This window comes from Oncorhynchus masou, chromosome 12 (genome assembly GCF_036934945.1).
Source record: "Oncorhynchus masou masou isolate Uvic2021 chromosome 12, UVic_Omas_1.1, whole genome shotgun sequence".
Lineage (NCBI taxonomy): Eukaryota > Metazoa > Chordata > Actinopteri > Salmoniformes > Salmonidae > Oncorhynchus > Oncorhynchus masou.
Genome location: NC_088223.1, coordinates 43,092,504 through 43,113,958, shown reverse-complemented (window position 1 = coordinate 43,113,958; position 21,455 = coordinate 43,092,504). Strand labels below are relative to the sequence as shown.

Here is a 21,455-nt window from a genome sequence, read left to right as displayed (position 1 = left end):
ATTAAACAGTCCAAAATCATATTATACAAACAGTATCATACTCACTCATTCATCTTATACAACAATTAGATGTAAACCTCATATCTGAGGCTATTATATAAACAGCATTATGGTAATGTGGCCACACCGTCTCCCATGAGTTCCGCAAGTTGTGACAAACGGACCAGTTCGTAGCTGGATTCTTCACCGATCTTTTATACTTTCTCCGGAACATGAAATTTGTTCGTACCTCAAGTTCTGGAATGAAGGTGGAAGGAATTCCTTTGTTCTCCATGAAAATCTACTCTCTCTATACTGTGTGTCCATGAGGAGATTCTCAGGAATTTACGATGTCTCTCTGACCACAGCAACCTAGTTGAAGGAGGAAAGGGTGAGGCAGGGAGAGGGGGATGGGCTTGCTATACCCAAAGAGGCCAAAGTCATGACAGCACATTTGCTATTTAACGCAACAGTGTTTGTGACAAGTGACAACTATCGGTAGAGTTAAATGCGATGGAAACACATTGAACTTTAGATTTTTATTTGGTACATGAAAACTTAAGCAAAAAAGTACATTTTGTGTGCGCTATGTCACCATGCACTGATTTTTATCCGAAACAAGTCTGTTTGTTGGAAATGCACCACTGGTGGACCACTGGTGCACCACTGTATATTTTCTTTATCTGGATGGAAGGAAACCTAGCTACTGTCAACATTGACACAAGCTAACCATTTATTGAAGTTATGTATTTTTATCTGGATTGTAATAATAATTAATTTAAAGACATGCTCTGTTACTTTGGTGACTAAAAGTATTTTTTAAACCTCCAGCTTTGTGCTGGATGTGTCAATGTGTAGTTCATATATGCATAATCTGAGCATAATTACTGTTTTACCTTGATTAGCCACAGAATCCCTTGTTTGAAAGTGACTTTTTCTTGAAGCTGTGCCTAGCCATTTTCCATACATTTCCCCCAACGTGGGCGAACTCCCTAGTAATTTGAGTTCTAACCAATGAGCTTCAGCCCCTCACATTTGAGTGACAGCTAGTGTCCTGCCCAGCATAGGTGGCTGGTGTCACCTTAATTAGGGAGGACGGGCTCACAGTAATGGCTGGAATGTAATCAATGGAATTGTATTGAACACAAACACGTTTTCCATGTATATTATACCATTCCATTCACTCCATTCCATCCTGTGAAGCCCAGCGTTATCCAATGAGGTCGCAGGGCGGGCCCAACGGCTCAGTGTGGACACAGCAGAGAGGGAGAGGGCGCGTTTGGGTGGTAAGGCTAAAGCAACCAAATAGACGAAAGTCTAGGAGTGAAGTCCGGGGAGGTGCAACTGTGACAGCCGGAAGTCGGGCAATAATGTGATTTTCCGACAGCAGGGCTCAGATCAACATGGCAGTGTTGCCATTGTTAATCAATTTATTTTTTTAGGGAGTAGATCCGCTTCAATATTGCGGATAGATTGTGGATTCCATCAATGTCATTATCTGCATCTATTCCAATCCCCAATATATTTTGGGGTAAATATACACGCAACATGTAAAGTGTTGGTCCCATGTTTCATGAGCTCAAATTTAAGATCCCTGAAATGTTCCAAATGCACAAAAAGCATATTGCTCTCAGATTTTGTGCACAAATTTATTTACATCCATCTTAGTGAGCATTTCTCATTTGCCAAGATAATCAATCCACCTGACAGGTGTGGCATCTCAATAAGCTGATTAAACAGCATGATAATTACACAGGTGCACCTTGTGCTGGGGACAATAAAAGGCCTCTCTAAAATGTGCAGATATCTCAGGTTTTGAGGGAGTGTGCAATTGGCATACTGACAGCAGGAATATTCACCAGAGCTGTTGCCGGATCATTTAATTTTAATTTCTCTAAGCTGCCTCCAACCTCGTTTTAGAAAATTTGGCAGTACGTCCAACCGGCCTCACAACCGCGGACCACTTGTATGGCGGGTCACAGTTCTGGTTAGCTTTTACGTTTTTAAATCGGAAATGGTCTTGATCTGTGATGCCCCAAGGCTATTCCGATTCTCTGGCAGTATTGCCAGCCGCTTTGGCACAAAATTTAGAGGGTTCCATACCCCCCCCAAAGGAAGTAAGTTAATTCAGTATGTAGACGACCTCTTACTGTGTTCTGAAACTCTAAAAGCATGCGAAGTCGACACCAGAGCTCTGTTAATGTTCTTAGCTGAGAATGGCCACAAAGTCTCAAAATAGGGACCTTGGACATGATGTCACTTCTAAAGGTGAGACAGTTGAATGCTGAAAGAATTCAATTTATTTTGGCTATACCGTTGCATGTTACTAAGCAGCATATGTACACCCTTACTGGGGGAGCAGGGTACTGCATGGGTACTGCATGGCATGGTACTGAATATGCTCAAGTAGTACAACCACTTGCTGATCTCATCTACGGCCACAAGATGGTGGCGGATGACCTCATTAAGTGGACTTAATGTTGTCTTCTGACTAGGTTGAAACAGATTCTTATCTCAAATCAAAACAGTTTATTTGTCACGTGCGCCAAATACAACAGGTATTACAGTGAAATGCTTACTTACCGGCTGTAACCAATAGTGCAAAAAAGGTGTTAGGGAGCAATAGGCAAGTAAAGAAATAAAACAACAGTAAAAAGACAGACTATATACAGTAGCGAGGCTACATACAGACACCGGCTAGTCAGGCTGATTGATGTAGTATGTACATGTAGATATGGTTAAAGTGACTATACATATATGATGAACAGAGAGAAGCAGTAGCGTAAAAGAGAGGGTGGCGGGACACAATGTAGATAGCCTGGTTAGCCAATGTGCGGGAGCACTGGTTGGTCGGCCCAATTGAGGTAGTATGTACATGAATGTATAGTTAAAGTGACTATGCATATATGATAAACAGAGAGTAGCAGCAGCATAAAAAGAGGGGTTGGGGGGGGGGGTACCCGTTCAGGATTCTTATGGCTTTGGGGGTAAAACTGTTGAGAAGCCTTTTTGTCCTCGACTTGGCACTCCGGTACCGCTTGCCATGCGGAAGTAGAGAGATCAGTCTATGACTGCGGTGGCTGGTGTCTTTGACAATCTTTAGGGCCTTCCTCTGACACCGCCTGGTGTTGAGGTCCTGGATGGCAGGCAGCTTAGTCCCAGTGATGTACTGGGCCGTATGTACTACCCTCTGTAGTGCCTTGCGGTTTGAGGCCGAGCAATTGCCGTACCAGCAGTGATGCAACCAGCCATGCTCTCGATGTTGCAGCTGTAGAACTTTTTGAGGATGTAGGGACCCATGACAAATCTTTTTAGTTTCCTGAGGGGGAATAGGCTTTGTCGTGCCCTCTTCACGACTGTCTTGGTGTGTTTGGACCATTCTAGTTTGTTGTTGATGTGGACACCAAGGAACTTGAAGCATGCACCCCTGTGGAGCTCCAGTGTTGAGGATCAGCGTGGCAGATGTGTTGCTTCCTACCTTCCAAAGAGCCTGTGGTTGTGGAGGTGGCGTATGATGGTGCTTTTTTAAATCTGGTGACCCCAAGACGCCACCAATGCCTGCAATTCTTTCACAGTGATTCTTGGGGATTTTGTTGCTTTTCTCACGATCCCCCTCCCTATCCTGGGGGGCAAAATGCATTTGCGTCTTCTACCCGTGAGGTTTTAACTGTTCCATATCTTTTGAATTTTTTAATAATTGCCCAGACAGTGCTCAGTGGTATATTCAATCGTTTGTGGATCTTCTTGTAGCCATTACCAGATTTATGAAGGTCTACAACAATCTGTCCCTTTTGAACTGACAGTTCTTTTATTTTTTTCATGGTGTTGGATGACAAAGGGATATTGCATGCGTGTTACCTTATTTTTATACCCTAGTACAAAAGGAAGTGAAGTAATGGCTCAATTTAGTTCCTGAACACTTAGATTCACTTAAATAAGTGGAATTTTAAAGTGTCCTTTTATTGTTGGTAGCACAAAGGTGCACCTGTGTAATGATCATGCTGTTTAGTCAGCTTCTTGATATGCCACAACTGTCAGGTGGATGGATTATCTTGGCAAAGGAGAAATGCTCAGTAACAAGGATGTAAACACATTTGTGCACTAAATTTGAGCGAAATAAGCTTTTTGTGCTTATGGAATATTTCTGGGATCTTTTATTTCAGTTTATGAAACATGGGACAAAAACATTACATGGTGTGTTTATATATATTTTTTCAGTGTTTATACACGATACTTCGAGCAATACTAACATTTTACCAACTGCTCAAAACAGTAGTAGTTCGGTGGAAGCAGAATGCTGTGAACCTTTTACCTGGAAATCCTTTTATGATGTTGTGCAGGTTTTTATTTTTAGTATTTTTTAATTTTTAATGTTATTATTAACAACAAATCCATACAGGAAGTACATGTGGGAACACAATTATATGTGAATAATATACAATGGACAATCGGGGCTAGGGGCGGGACTAGGGGTTACAATATCACATTACACAAGGACCTTAATTAAGGGTTATGCATTCATTATTCTAACAGCTTTTTTGTTAGTAGAGTATTTAATTGTCTTAAAATACAGTTCAATTTATTTTTGTAAGGTAAGAAAATGTGATTTTTTTGTTTGTAAATCTACATTTGTGAATATGAAATTTGGCAAAAATAATAATGAAATTAATTACATAAAAATGTTTCAGCTTATTTCTATCGTAGGTAAAGAATCCAAGCAGTACATCTCTCCACAATTGTGTAAGATCTTCATAAATTATAAATCTACTGATGTCTTGCCACAGTTTTCTTACATGAATACAATGACAAAAAAGATGCAACACTGTTTCTGGGTGGTCATTACAAAAGGAGCAATTTGAGTTGATGTTTTCCTTAAACTTCTTCATATAGTGAGTGGTTGGCAGGATAAAATGTATGAATAATGATAAGAAAACTTCCTTAATTTGTTATCAACGAGGTATGTGTGTGGCAACATCCACACTTTTTACCAACAGATATGATCAATAAATCCATTCCAATAAGGCATGACATAAGGTATAGATAGATACAACATCCCCCTGAAACAAGGTTCGTATTGCTCTGTTGTTGAATGGACCAAAAGAGAAACACATCTTTCCTACTGATGAGTCAACAGGGTCAACGGAAGGTAGGCGTATTCACATTCCTGAATTTTAAAAAAAGCAACACCTGAGGGAATGGCATCTAAAACAATTGCAAAATCTTTAGGTGTTACAGGGACCTTGTAAAGTGATAAGAATTCCTTATAACTGAGTAAAATACCCTCTGCATTTACCAGTTGGCTCACCAATAGGATATTATTTCGGAACCAATATTCTAAAAACAAAGAAGTATTTTTATACAATATATCCCGAATATTCCATATATAATATCTGTGTGGAGATGATGCTGTGTAGGTATCGTATTGCAATAGTAGATGGCAGCATCGTTTTGAAACGGCATGTGATTTCAATCGGAGAGGACGAAGAAGAATGCGACCATGTTGAATTAGCAAGAACTAACACAATAGAGACGGTTTATTTGGAGTGAATGTAATCTAACGATAAAGTGTTGATCTGCCGCAAAAAAATGTGATATATAACATCAGAGGGAGAGTAAGGTGAATGTTTCGGTCTTTCATGTACAATTTGCATTCGCTATAAATATTTCAAATGAGTCGACTTTCGCTAGGCAAGCTAGCTAATCCTGTCAGACATTGAAAACGACTGCCCGGTAGCCATCCAAATTGACGAAACTGGCTAGATAGCGAGCTAGCTGGCTAATGGCAATTAACTATAACGTTAACCTGGCATTATATAAATAAATCATATATAACCACTTTCATCTGTGATGTAATGCTGGCTAAATAAATGAGTATTTACAGTACTGTTATGTAGCTACGTTAGCCAACTTGCATGTTTTCGTCAAAGCTGACGTGGCTAACGTAACGTCAGTAGCTAGCTAACGCTAGCAAGATGGTAAAGTTAACTGGCTAACTAAATATCTTCCTCTAAAGTTGGCAATATGAGTGGCCTTTGTCGCACTAAATCAAATCGCGCCCGAAGCTAACTGTTACTGACTGGAACATTAGCTGACTTCCTATCTTTATTGGCCTAGAAGGGCACCCCTGTTGTTCGATCAGTTTTCTAGCTATAAAATTAGCTAACTTGCATTGAATGTCAGTGCTAGCATAGCTACTAACGTTATTTGGCTAGCTAGGTAGGTCGCATCTAACTATTCATTTTCGTAGCTAACGTTATGCCAGTTACTTGTTTTAAATTAAATTGTCCATACATTTGGACTTAACTTTCATTTAAATGCAGATGCTTCTAATATCTTCAAAGTAATTTCAAACTTTGCACGTTATAACGTTTCGATGGGTCCCACATTCTGTTGACGTTATAGCCTGAAGTTTCGCACGTCTATGATCTGGTCCCTAACTGTATGCGCTTGTTGTGTAGGCAACTCTTGTCATCTGTGGTCATGCCCTACACGAGTTGACTGGAATACACTACAGACTGATCCACCGAGCCAACACGCCTGCCAGCCAAATACTTGAACAAAATGTTTGGGCATCTATTCTACATTGTATTAAGTTTTAAAGCAAAGTCTAGGGCTTGGCCTATATAGTGTTCATCCTGACTACTAAATCAATTGTTCCTTCTTCCTGTCAGGTGACACAGGCTTGAGCTGAATACCGCCTGACTCGCACACAAAGCTACACACTTTGACAGAAGACCTGTGGTGTCAACAAGAGAGGAGGGAGACCCAGCTGAAACAAACAGGACAGACAGAGGGGATCATAAAGCTGTTTTGCGTTTTGGTCTACAATTACCCTTTATTTGATTTTCAACATCAGGAAACTACTTTCACATGTGGATGGACATGTATATACACACAGAGTGGAAAACAAATATTGAACAATAAGGACCATATCATTTTGGATAAATATTTGTACAAAGGTTTGAAAAACCATTTACAAGGACATCGATGTTGCGCAATTCAAAGGGACTCGACGCAAAGCAAGGAAATGTTTAATCAAAGAAAGAGATTTAACTTTTGAACAAAGATTATATTACTGATACTATTCTCTCGGTTCAAATTGTCTTAGCAGTTCTATTGCAGGACTTGTTTACATACCATTTTTAAAATATTGTGTGCAGGTATAAAATATTTATGCATTTGAATGCATATAGCTCTTCATTTGGAAGAGCTCTTGTGTTAAGACTTTTCATACGTCAGTAAACTCTGAAGGGGACTTATCTGCACGTGTGTGTATGAAAGAACTACAAATATACTTCTGTTGTAAAAGCTTTGGACTAAAAATAATGGAGAATATTGTTGAATGCTTTTTTTAGACATCTACTTTCGAAGAGGCTTTTTAAGAAAAGGAAGAAAAAGCTAAGGGAGGGTAAGACGTAAATCTTTGAGAGTAAAAACAAAGGAACGACATGGCATCCGCAAGAACGGAGAACCTTGGCCCTATCGGCATGGGACTGAACAAGCAGAACGGTCAGCTTAGGGGGGTGCCTAAACCGGCCTCTCCTCAATCAGGAGCCCTCGTCCTGGGCTCTCTGTTAAGCAAGGCTGTAGGTGTACCCCAGAAAGCAGGTGCTTCCCTGGAGGGAACTGGCATTAGGTACACATTTCTCTTACACACCTGTTTCACCCCAATTGTGTGCTGCACTTATAGTATATTTTACTTTCATACCAAGTGATTACCTAGTAGAGTTTTAGTTTTTTTTTACATCAGCAGTGAGTGTGTTCAGGTGTTTTCTTAATGTTCTCTTAGAAGACCTGCATGGTTCTGGTACCGGTTACGACCAACATTTTCACTTATAAATTGCTCTGTGGATACCATGGATCAAAATGGCTTGCGTTGAGCAATAGCCCTGGTTCCCACGGACACTGTTGTTTTCTGAGCCTGTTTGATGCAGGATGTGACATCTGAAACCACTTGAAGCTGGGATGTCTCTTCTACCATTTAATTCGCTCTTCTGACTGTCCATTAACTTCTGGTTGAACCCTACATCACACATGCCTGCAGTCATTACGTCGTAGTGCAGCAGGACTGAGTGGTTTCATCACGGTAGCACATTCAGAGATCGATTTGTAGCCATTCATCTACATTTCAGATTTTAGAGATCTGAGGTCTTCACAGCGATGGGGGCAGACATTCTGATCAAGAGGGACCTTTAGAAAATATACACATCTATATATTCCCCACTAAACATACAAATATGTATTTTAGTTAGTCAGGTCCATAAGCATTTGGACTGACACTGCATAATTTTGGCTCTGTACGCCGCCACAATGGTTTTGAAAGGAAACAATCAACATGTGCTTTAAGTGTAGACTTCGTTTTTAATTGAAGGGTTTTGTCAATTATTGTATGAACCGTGTAGAAATTACTTTTTTATATATATACATAGCCCCCCAATTTTAGGGGCTCAAAAGTAATTGGACAAACGAACAATCATAAATTAAATTGTGAGTTTTAATACTTGGTTGCAAATCCTTTGTATTCAATGATTGCCTGAAGTCTGGAACCCATAGACATTACTAGATTCTGGGTTTCTTCCCTGGTGATGCTCTGCCAGGCCTTTACTGCAGCTGTCTTCAGTTCCTGCTTGTTCTTGGGGCGTTTTGCCTTCAAGTGAAATGGATGCTAAATTGGATTCAGGTGATTGACTTGGCCATTACGGAACATACCACTTATTTTCCTTAAAGTATTGGGTTGCTTTCACAGAATGCCTCGGGTCATTGTCCATCTGCACTACCTCCACCACCGTCCAATGAGTTATGAAGCATTTGGCTGAATCTGAGCAGATACTTTAGCCCTAAACACTTCAGAATTCATCCTGCTGCTTTGTCAGCAGTCACGTCAATAAATACAAGGGAACCAATTCCATTGGCAGTCATACATGCCCACGCCATAACACTACCTCCACCGTGCGTCACAGATGAGATGGTATGCTTCGGATCATGGGCAGTACCTTCTCCTCTCCATACTCTTCCCATCATTCTGGTACAAATTGATCTTTGTCCATAGGATGATGTTCCAGAAATGTACATGTATTTATTTTATTTTTGAATGTTTTTTGGCAAACTCTAATCTGCTATTCTTTTTTTTTAGGCTTACCAATGGTTTACACCTTTTGGTAAACCTTCTGTATTTACTCTGGTGAAGTCTTCTCTTGATTGTTGACTGACACAGATACGCCTGAGGGTATTCTTGATCTGGCCAACTTTTGTGAAGGGTTTTTTCTTCACCAGGGAAATAATTATTCTGTCATCCACCACTGTTTTCTGTGATCTTCCAGACCTTTTGGTGTTCCTGAGCTCACCAGTGCGTTCTTTCTTTTTAAGAATGTACCAAATAGTTGACTTGGCCACGCTTAATGTTTTTGCTGTCTCTCTGATTGGTTTGTTTTGATTTCAGCCTAATGATGGCTTGCGTCACTGGCAGTGATGACTCTTTGGACTTCATATTGAGGGTAAACGGCAACAGATTGCAGATGCCATACTTGAAATCAACTCGAGACTTTTTTAAAAATCTGCTTACTTGTAAATTAACTAATGAGGGAATAACACACACCTGGCCATGGAACAGCTGAGCAGCCAATTGTCCAATTACTTTTGGTCCCTTAAAAAGGGGACAACCACGTATAAAAAGTGCTGTAATTCCAACACTGTTCACCCGATTTTGGATGTAAGTACCCTCAAATTAAATCTGAAAGTCTGCACTTTCAACTCATATTCATTATTTAATTTCAACTCCAATATGCTGTGGTAGACAGCTAAATAATAGTAACTTGGTCAATGTCCAAATATTTATGGACCCGACTGTATAAGGAAGATTAAATCTTATAGATGCTGGTTTTATAATTTGATAATACTATATTTAGAAACATGTCATTTCAAGCCTTATTAATACAGTTTTGAATAGGAAATACATCACATTTCATTTTTATCATATTTGTACTTTAGCTTGTGTCCTCAAGTGACAACTTTTTTGTTGTCACTTGAGGTCCCACATTTTTTGGGATTACATAGATGACATTTTCGGGTGCATTTAACTGGTTAATTGCACTCTTCTCATTGGTGCCCTTCATCAGATTTGGAGATGACTGGAAAAAGAGCCTACAGCTCCCTCCCAAAGACACTAGAGTCAGAACCTCTGTAAGTCATGGTACAATGCAGCATGCATTGTTTCACAAACTCACAGGATTTTCCCAGTGTAATTTTAATCAAATCTGGTACTTCTGATGTCTAACCTCTTCTTTGCTGTGTCCCAGGATGTAACATCCACTAAGGGAAATGAGTTTGAGGACTACTGTCTGAAACGGGAGCTCCTGATGGGCATTTTTGAGATGGGCTGGGAGAAGCCCTCCCCTATCCAGGTACGACACTCACTGGGAGCTTCTCTGCCCACCAATCACCTTTGAAACTGGGGGATTCCCTTGCTGTAAATTGGCTCCTGTTTCTGATGCCTATAACTTTTATATAGCTACTTTAATGTGATGCGCCTGAACTTTTGTATCATTTCAGCCAATAGTTTTGAGTGGTGCTCACGAGCCATAACAGGTCCCCGTTTTTGTGTACTACATCATCCATTTCATATGACATGTTAAGAATTTGTTGAACTTAAGATCCTGGACTTTAAAGTCTTTAAAGTTCTGCATAACTGAAGTCTTGACTTTTGGTAGTTTGTCATAGTGATAATGTTAAAAATTTTGACAATAGCCATGTTTTTTTTTTGTGCTACAATATGTTAAACCAGAGTTTGTCTCCTTTCAGGAGGAGAGCATTCCCATAGCCTTGTCAGGACGAGACATCCTGGCCCGAGCCAAGAATGGAACAGGGAAGAGTGGGGCCTACCTCATCCCCATGCTGGAGAGAATAGACCTGAAGAAGGATTATATACAGGGTGAGATGAGGCGCTTCACATTACTCTTTCCCTCTTTTTTTTTACTCTACTTATCTCTACTACTCACGGCTCCAGGCTAACATTTTCCCCTGGTACTTAGGGCTGTGGCGGTCATAAAGACAACCGGTCTCACAGTAATGGACTTTTAATTAACATAAACACATTTAGCATCTCCTGGCCTCCGCATACAAAAGCTGCCTTATGTTTTAAAAAGTAATACATCAATTTGATATACACCATCACAATACATCCATTATTTTAGGCGGGTCTAAAGAAACATGATATAAAGAAAATGTATTTCAGAAGAACAGAATGAGTTGGCCTACTGTATGTTATCTGGCTATGCACCATGCCATAGGCCAGGGATGGGCAACTTTTGTAGACCTGTGGACCAATTTCACAGAATAGCATGAATTTAGTTATAAATTATAGCTCATTTTTGGTCAGCAATGAAAGTCCAGGAAAAGTCATGGTATGTGCATCATCTGCGTGTGCCAGTAAGCTGTTGCGAGATAAATTACATTTGCTCAGCATGGGCAATTGATATGTTACAAACTAATAGTGTAGTTTGGCTGGTTCTTGCTAGTTAACTATTTAGCTATTAGCATGTATTAATATCATTGTCATGTCCTAAAATAACTTTCCACCGCCACTCGTGTATAATCACAAATGGCCGACATGCAGTTGGTAGGGGCGCACAGTTGATGAAACCAATGCTGCATACTCCAGTTATGAAAGTCTCTCAAGCGCTGAAATTGGCTAGGATTTTCCTCTATTCAATACTGGCTATGTAATTCTGACAAAGTTACAAAAATATTCCTAGAATAGCCTAATTGACAAGTAACTGTTATGCTTTCAAGATCTCCCCTGAACACTGAATATTTTAACCTTTACAAATAGATAAACAGCTTAGACAGCTACCTCGTCCACCTTAGCCATCTGATCCCTAGTTCATTGAGGGAATTATTTTTTATAAAGACATGGAAAGTATTTGGTTGTAATTAGTGATGCACCGATATGACATTTTTGGCCGATTCAGATATTTTCCTTGCCAAAAAAAAAACTGATACCGATATATAAAGTTTGTGGCATTTTTAAGCATTCTAGTACAGTGAAATTGTTCACACACACATGGATGCAGCGGTCTAAGGCACTGCATCTCAGTGCAAGAGGCGTCACTACAGTCCCTGGTTTGAATCTAGGCTGTATCACATGATTGGGAGTCCCATAGGACGGCTTCGCAATTGGCCCAGCGTCATCCAGGTTTGGCCGGGGTAGGCTGTCATTGTAAATAAGAATTTGTTCTTAACTGACTTGCCTAGTTAAATAAAGGTTACACACACACCACACTGACCAAAAAGTTATTTTGTTGGCATTTACGTATGTCCCCATTACCAGAAAACATAATCAAAACTTATTTCTTTCACTTGCTGTGCTGTTTTGTTGTTCAGTCATTTCATTCTCAAGCAGGATTTCATCATACATGTCAAGTGGTGAAGTTTCAGCTCTGTCTGTCCGTGGCGCCTCTTCCTCGGTGCGCATGGTTACTGTGTCCGTTTCCATCTTATCCAGCTGGGTCTGTAACATTTCACGTAAAGCCTGTTCCTTGTCTGCATCAAAGTAGCCATCCTTGTACATAGCATCGAGCATGGTGGTGGCACAGTAAAGAGAATGCCACTGAATTGCTTGTTCACAGTCTGTGACGGCAGTTTTGTTCAGCAGGCGTTTCAATGCCATGACAGAGGGTATCACATCTGCTGCAGGCGCAGTTGATGAGCTTATTTCTCTAGTCAGTTGTTCGAATGGAGCTAGATAGTGTGTTCATGTTTCAAACATGTTCTCAAATGCCATTGAAATGGCAGCAACGCTATGACAACCAGCACATTCATGGGCATGAAATACAACTTTCCTCAGTACAAAATCCTTGAAAACCCACTGTGCTGTCAGACTCGGAATGCTCATGGGGCTAATATCACTGGTCCAAATGTCAGTCGTGAAGTTAATAGCAGTGACACGATTACTGTTTAACTCCGGTAGGACAACATCTGAAAAATAGAGCACTTGGTATTGTGTACCAGTGCTCGACCAGTTGGCGAAAGCCAACATCACCCACGACAGAGAATAGTTGATTGTCAAGGGTAATGAATTCCATTACCTTGGCTTTAATGGATTAAGCCTTTGAGTTCTCTCGCTGAAAATTTCTTACTGTTTCAAATGGCTGCTCGACTTGTTGACTGCTCGATCTACACAGCATACATTGTGGGCTAGGTTGTGTTGCACGTGGAGCGCAAAATTTGTGGCGTCATTACGTCATGTACTTACGTTATATAGGTATGCACGGTTTGACATCGTTTTGCACATTGGGCAGTTAACTAGACATCGGGCCGATGTTGGCAGTTTTACCTATCCGATTACGATATCTTCAACGATATATTGTGCATCCCTAGTTGTAATGTTGCAGGGTGACCAACCATCCTCCAGGAGAGCTACTGGGTGTGCAGGCCTAGCCTTACTCAAGGCCACAATACCAGTGATAATAATGAATGTTATTTCCTGAAGAGGTTCCTTGCATCATACAACACAATTTTCAGTCACCTTTTTGGCCAATGGTGTTAGACCTTTTGTTGTGGGGGGGGTGTGACTTGAGCTTTCCGACAAGTTAAAAGCAAAAAGTTGCATGTCTTGCCCTGCATAGGCTATTGATTTGAGAAAGGTTGCAAACACTGTTCTCTCATCAAGTGATCATATTTTCACCCATCTGACTATTCTCAATTTAATCTTTACTAATATGTCAAATTGGTTTCGATTTAGAATGGCCCATTATCAAATTGGCAGGGGAAAAAAATAAGTAATCCATATGCACTCGAAAAGCGGTTGGAGGCCGCTTTCCCTCCGGTTTGTTTTTCAAGCCACCCGGGTAGGCTACTATAGTTATTTCATACCACGCACCTGGGTTAGAGGGACAATAGAGCCCTGACTACCAGGCCATTAGCGACGTGATGATCGTTAGCAAGTTGTTTTACCAATGCATGTCCAGTGTGCGTAAGAAGAGAGAACCATGACTCAGAGGTCACATGGAATTTTACTGCCGTCATGACTGCCAGTGTGGAAGTAATACGTCACCGCAGCAGCCCTACTGGTGCCATTAACTTTTTCATTTGGTGGCAGCGGGCCATGACTTGGTCGCACCAATCTTTCATCCCGCAATATCATTTTTGGGTTGTCTTTCGCAGTGCTTTATTGAAGTGTTAAATACCATCTCAGTAGTCTAAGTTATACGTTTTTATCATGTGTTCCTGTTTAAGCAGGAATGCATGATTCAAGATATTGATGTACAACCTAATCCAGTGATAGTCATGAATTCTTAGTTGACAATTAGGTTTTACTGTTAAAATAGTACTCCAGTTTTTTTGTTCAATAGATATTAATTTGCCTACATGTTTATGTGCACTAATATAGGCTGTTTGGGGCTAACATGCTGACCACACCGCTCGCATGTGTGAGCGACGCAAAATGACATTTACACATTATTTAATCATTGCACTGCTCGTGAGCGTCTGTGTAGCTCGGCACTAAACTCAAACTTGATATTATTTGTGACGCTTGATGCGCTGCAAGTCCTGCCTCTCCCATCTCCTCATTGGTTTTTAGGAGCATATACCCACGTAGTGATTGAAAGATGAACTGAGGTCCACACTCCAGTCCAGTTGGTGGTATGCACCTTTTAAAGTTGCTTGCTAACCGCCATAGAAAGTCCAAAGAAGAGCACTGAAGGAGGAGAGATTACTAGAAACTAACTAAATTTACCTTGTGCATTTCAGGTAAATTAACAACCCAATGTTTATATTCCAGGACAAATCATCTAGCAACCGCAAGCTAGGTAGCTAAATTGCCATACATGTTTACTTTTTGACCTGTCCCCAAATTTATGTCGTTGGTTCAGAGTTCATTTTGATATTTTAACCTGTGTTTCCTGATCGCATGCGAGCTGTCTTGTCAGCATGTAATTCACCACTTAAGTGGAAACTCAAAACACATTAGCTAGATTGCTAACTTAAATGTAATACCCACTGGTAATAGCCATATTAATCTGACTGTAAATGTAATGCCCTAAATAAACTTAGCTGTCGTAGCCATGCACTCGCAATGGCCAATGTGCTCTCCGTATCTCAAACCATATCAAATATTTTGCTATAGAGATCAAAATTCAGTTGAGAAATAAAACATCTACATACAGAAATCTGAGAACCTCTCCAGTTGTAACAACAAGTATTACAGAGGATAACAATTTTTCCCAAAATGTGGATTTTGACATTTATGCAATCCAGGATGCATTTATTTATTTATTTTCCCCTGGAGCAAAGTGGGAGAGACGACTAGGAGAGTGTCAGGGCAAACACTTTCATTACAAGAATCATGAGGATAATGCACTCTACAGTCCCGCTCCTTGAAAGCGGCAGCTCTACCCTTTAGCTCAGTGCGAATGTTGCCTGTATTCATGGCTTCTGGTTGGGGTGTGTACGTACAGTCACTGTGGGGACGACGTCATCGAGAACTGCCCAGTGACACAAGCCTACCAGATAAGCTAAATTACTTTTATGTTCGCTTCAAGGCAAGTAACACTGAAACATGCATGAGAGCATCAGCTGTCCCGGAGGACTATGTGATCACGCTCTCTGCAGACGATGTGAGTAAGACCTTCAAACAGGTCACAAAGGCTGTAGGGCCAGACGGCTTACCAGGATGTGTACTCCGAACATGCGCTGGCAAGTGTTTTCACTGACATTTTCAACCTCTCCCTGAGTCTGTAATACCAACATGTTTCAAGCAGACCACCATAGTCTCTGTGCCCAAGAACACTAAGGTAACATGCCTATATGACTACCTACCCATATCACTCACATCTGTAGCCATGAAATGTGTTGAAAGGCTGGTCATGCCTCACATAAACACCATTATCCCAGAAACCCTAGACCCGCTCAAATTTGCATACTGCCCCAACAGATTCACAGATGATGCAATCTCTATTGCACTCAACACTTCCCTTTCACACCTGGACAAAAGGAACACCTATGTGAGAATGCTATTCATTGACTACAGCACAGCATTCAACACCATAGTGCCCTCAAAGCTCATCACTAAGCTAAGGACCCTGGGACTAAATACATCCCTCTGCAACTGGATCCTGGACTAACAAGACATCTGCCACACTGATCCTCAACACGGGGGCCCCTCTGGTGCGTGCTCAGTCCCTCCCTGTACTCCGTGTTCAATCCCGATGAGATGGCCTATAGGGAGGAAGTCAGGTTGAGAGCTTCAAGTTCCTATGCGTCCATATCACCAACAGACTACCGTGGTCCAAGCACATCAAGATAATGGTGAAGGGGGCACGACAAAACCTATTCCCCCTCAGGAGACTGAAAAGATTTGGCATGGGTCCTCAGATCATCAAAAGGTTGTACAGCTGCCCAATTGAGAGCATCCTGATGGCAGTGATGCAACCCTAGTACGGCAACTGCTTGGCCTCCGACCGCAAGGCACTACAGAGGGTAGTGCGTACGGCCCAGTACATCACTGGGGCCAAGCTTTCTGCCATCCAGGACTTCTATACCAGGCAGTGTCAGAAGAAGGCCCTAAAAATTGTCAGACTCCAGCCACCCTAGTCTGTAAACTATATAAACCCTATAAACTGTTCTCTCTGCAACCGCATGGCAAGCGATACCAGAGCGCCAATTCTAGGTCCAAGAGGTTTCTAAACAGCTTCTTCCCACAAGCCGTAAGATTCCTGAACATCTATCAAATGGCTACCCAGACTATTTGCATTGCCCCCCCTTCTAAACTGCTGCTGCTCTGTTATTATCTAGTCACTTTAACGCATGCATAGTCACTTTAATAACTCTACCTACATGTACATATTACTTTGACACCGGCTCCCCCTACACGCGGACTCTGTATCGGTATCCCCTGTATATAGCCCCGCTATTGTTATTTACTGCTTCTCTTACTTTTTAAAGTTTTTTTCTTAAGGTCTGCACCTGTTGTATTCGGCGCATGTGACAAATAACATTTTATTTGAATTTGCCATTTCACCTTTTAGCAAAACACTTGGGTGAACCTTTGGAATCATGGAAATAGAAGATTCTTCTAATTCCGTTGTTAGAATATAATAGTGGGCACTTTGAATACAGTGTTTGACTTGACAATAAATGAAAATGCCAGGGAGCAGTTATTGTGACAGAGTAGAAACCAAAATGTCTGTTTCCTAGGGGATGCTATAATCTTTGGCTACACTGAATGTGAATGTTTTCTCTTAGCTACTTCATGTAGCTAACATATTCTTGCTTCATGTATTCCTCTCTGATTTATTCCTAAACTGGGGTACGCACAATGCCGTCGGGGGTACGTAAATTAAAATGTGATTCACATTTCATATTTATAAAAAAATAAAATAAATAAATACAAATTCTCTCACATTTTTAAACAGTCCATTTATTTCTTCCAACGGGGCTATACATTTGGGTGAGGATTTTCTTTTTCTCACCCGAGTATCCTCGTTTCACTGCCAGAAATAAAATTGAACCATCTAGTGTTCAACGAAATAACACCACAATGTCAAATACAGGTAGCTTAGTCAAATAATTTAACATCCAATCACATTAACCATTACTCTCTCGCGGGAATACCACTAATGGTCCGTATGGAGCCAAACGTAGCTCCTGCTTATGTTGGTATCTGTACTGATGGCGCGAAAGCCATGACAGGGAGACACAGTGGAGTGGTAACGAGCGTGCAAGCAGTTGCTCCCAATGCCACTTGGGTACACTGCAGCATCCACTGAGAGGCTCTTGCTGCCAAAGGAATGCCTGACAGCTTGAAAGACGTTTTAGACAATACAGTGAAAAATGGCTAACTTTGTAAAAGCAAGGCCCCTGAACTCGAGTGTATTTTCTGCACTATGCAATGATATGGGCAGCGACCATGTAACGCTTTTACAACATTTTATTTAACTAGGCAAGTCAGTTAACATTTTTATTTACAATGACAGCCACCCCGGCCAAACCCGGACGACGCTGGGCCAATTGTGCGTCGCCCTATGGGGCTCCCAATCAAGGCCGGTTGTGATACAGCCTGGAATCGAACCAGGGTGTCTGTAGTGACGCCTCTAACACTGAGATGCAGTGCTTTGGATGGCTGCGCCACTTGGGAGCCTAGAGAAGAGTGCTGGTTATCATGGGGCAAAGTATTGACACATTTTCTTTAATTGAGAGCTTAAAGTTCTTGACTGACCATAACTTTCACTTGTCTGAACACTTGCACGATGACGAGTTTCTCACACGACTGGCCTATCTGAGTGATCTGAATCTAGGATTACAGGGACCCTCCAGGGACTATATATTCAATGTGCGGGACCAAATTGAGACGCTGATTTAAGAAGTTGCAGCTCTTTTTTGTTGTTGTCTGCATTAACAAGGACAGCACACAGGTCTCATCTCTGTATGATATTTTGTGTGAAAATTAACTCAAGCTTACGGACTATGTCAAATGTGATATAGCGACGCACCTGAATGAGCTGGGTGTGCAGTTAAATAAAATCAAATTTTATTTGTCACACACACATGGTTAGCAGATGTTAATGCGAGTGTAGCGAAAAGCTTGTGCTTCTAGTTCCGACAATGCAGTAATAACCAACAAGTAATCTAGCTAACAATTACAAAACTACTACCTTATAGACACAAGTGTAAGGGGATAAAGAATATGTACATAAAGATATATGAATGAGTGATGGTACAGAGCGGCATAGGCAAGATACAGTAGATGGTATTGAGTACAGTATATACATATGAGATGAGTATGTAAACAAAGTGGCATAGTTAAAGTGGCTAGTGATACATGTATTACATAAGATGCAGTAGATATAGAGTACAGTATATACCCTACATTATTCATCTTATATGTATACGTATGTAAACATTATATTAGGTAGCATTGTTGGCTAGTGATATATTTTACATAATTTCCCATCAATTCCCATTATTAAAGTGCCTGGAGTTGAGTCAGTGTGTTGGCAGTAGCCACTCAATGTTAGTGGTTGCTGTTTAACAGTCTGATGGCCTTGAGATAGAAACTGTTTTTCAGTCTCTCGGTCCCAGCTTTGATGCACCTGTACTGACCTCGCCTTCTGGATGATAGCGGGGTGAACAGGCAGTGGCTCGGGTGGTTGTTGTCCTTGATGATCTTTATGGCCTTCCTGTAACATCAGGTGGTGTAGGTGTCCTGGAGGGCAGGTAGTTTGCCCCCGGTGATGCGTTGTGCAGACCTCACTACGCTCTGGAGAGCCTTACGGTTGTGGGCGGAGCAGTTGCCGTACCAGGCGGTGATACAGCCCGACAGGATGCTGTCGATTTTGCATCTGTAGAAGTTTGAGTGCTTTTGGTGACAAGCCGAATTTCTTCAGCCTCCTGAGGTTGAAGAGGCGCTGCTGCGCCTTCTTCACGATGCTGTCTGTGTGGGTGGACCAATTCAGTTTGTCTGTGATGTGTACGCCGAGGAACTTAAAACTTACTAGCCTCTCCAGTACTGTTCCATCGATGTGGATAGGGGGGGGGTGTTCCCTCTGCGCTTTCCTGAAGTCCAGAATCATCTCCTTAGTTTTGTTGACGTTGAGTGTGAGGTTATTTTCCTGACACCACACTCCGAGGGCCCTCACCTCCTCCCTGTAGGCCGGTCTCGTCGTTGTTGGTAATCCAGCCTACCACTGTTGTCGTCCGCAAACTTGATGATTGAGTTGGAGGCGTGCGTGGCCACACAGTCGTGGGTGAACAGGGAGTACAGGAGAGGGCTCAGAACGCACCCTTGTGGGGCCCCAGTGTTGAGGATCAGCAGGGGGTGGAGATGTTGTTGCCTACCCTCACCACCTGGGTTGCGGCCCGTCAGGTACTTTCCAGAAATGGACGACACAAACAACTGGATTCGTTATCCCTTTCATGTCCTGCCTCCAGTCCACTTGCCCTTATCTGAACAAGAGAGCCTCATTGAAATTGCAACAAGCGGTTCTGTGAAAATGTAATTTAATCAGAAGCCACTGACAGATTTCCAGATAGGGCTGCGCTCAGAGTATTCTGCCTTGGCAAATCATGCTGTTAAGACATTTATGCCATTTGCAACCACGTACCTTATGTGAGTGGATTCTCGGCCCTCACTAGCATGAAAACTAAATACAGGTGCAGACTGTGTGGAAAATGACTCTCTCTCACCAAATACAACCCAACATTGCAGAATTATGTGCATCCTTTCAGGCACACCCTTCATTACCCTGTGGTGAGTTATTCACACTTTTGTATAAACAAATAAGGTTTTATATCTAAGATGGTTAAAGAGCAAAATGATTGATTATTTGTGTCCTGGTCCTATAAGAGCTCTTTGTCACTTCCCATAAGCTGGGTTGTGACAAACTCACATTTATTAAAAATAAGAATATCGTATAGTGTGTGGGGCAGGCTTTCAATGATGTCAAAAATCAACATTTGAGAGTGCGCTGACCCTGGTGCTGGAGGGGGTACGCAGCTGGAGGTTGAATGTTTGAAGGGATACTGGACTATAAAAAGTTTGGGAACCACTGATTTTAGAAGATACTGTTGCACAAACAACATTCTGATTTTGGTCTAAACCATCACTGGCATTATCAGGCTGTATAGCTAATTAAATTTGCTCTGACACAGTTCATTTAATTAGCTAGCGATTCACATTAGCGGCTAACAATATTTGGCCCAACTTGCTAAGAAAATACAAACTAGCTGTTTGCAGATGTAAGAAACAAACTAATGGTGTAATTATAGACCGTTAGTGGATTTACATTAAGAAGCAAAGTGAAAACGGCATTGTTGTCATCAAAATTGTTGCATGTGGTGCATTGACCATGCAGACTGAAAGGAAGTTTATAGTGGTTAAGGATCAACGGTGCGCTCCTTGGGTGATGGGGCAGGGCTAGGTCTGTTTGGAAGGAGGAATGGAGGGAGAGAGCACAGAGAGGGGTGACTCAAGTAACGAAGTAAACTATAAAAATGGACATTGCGCACAGCATGTCATTTTAACAAACCAATTATGCAAATACCATTTATAGAAGGTAAAGTAAAAACCCAAACCGGGCCCTGCATCAATACCGGTATATCGTAAAATACAGTATACCGCCCAGCCTTACTGCGCCCCTCTTCCTACTTTTCCCTCCCTCTCTGTCAAACCTCATTGTCTTGCACATTTGCTATCTATACCTCTTATACTTACCCATATCCACTTCGTCCTCTCTCCCAAGCTATTGTGATGGTGCCCACTCGTGAGCTGGCCCTGCAGGTGAGCCAGATCAGTATCCAGATCAGCAAGCACCTTGGCGGAGTGAAAGTCATGGCCACCACGGGTGGTACCAACCTGCGAGATGACATCATGCGCCTGGACGAGACTGGTAAAGACCCAACAGCATCACATTGTCACTTCATACCAAGAGTAGTGTCTTGCGACGTACACAGTTGAAGTCGGATGTTTACATACACTTAGG

The 21,455-nt window shown here is 41.6% G+C and overlaps 1 protein-coding gene across 4 annotated transcripts in view; it reads left to right on the top strand.

Annotated features, from left to right (window-relative positions):
- The first annotated feature begins 5,423 nt into the window (after positions 1 to 5,423).
- LOC135550136 (probable ATP-dependent RNA helicase ddx6) overlaps positions 5,424 to 21,455 on the top strand; it is a 59,708-nt gene continuing 43,676 nt past the window's right edge. For 2 of the 4 annotated variants that reach the window (XM_064980652.1, XM_064980651.1), the window contains exons 1-6: positions 5,425 to 5,596; positions 6,651 to 7,615; positions 10,095 to 10,158; positions 10,275 to 10,379; positions 10,777 to 10,906; positions 21,216 to 21,362. In XM_064980652.1, coding sequence (XP_064836724.1) covers positions 7,428 to 7,615; positions 10,095 to 10,158; positions 10,275 to 10,379; positions 10,777 to 10,906; positions 21,216 to 21,362 — 634 coding nt within the window. In that variant the 5' untranslated portion in view covers positions 5,425 to 5,596; positions 6,651 to 7,427. The other 2 variants (XM_064980653.1, XM_064980654.1) reach the window with 2 other exon arrangements.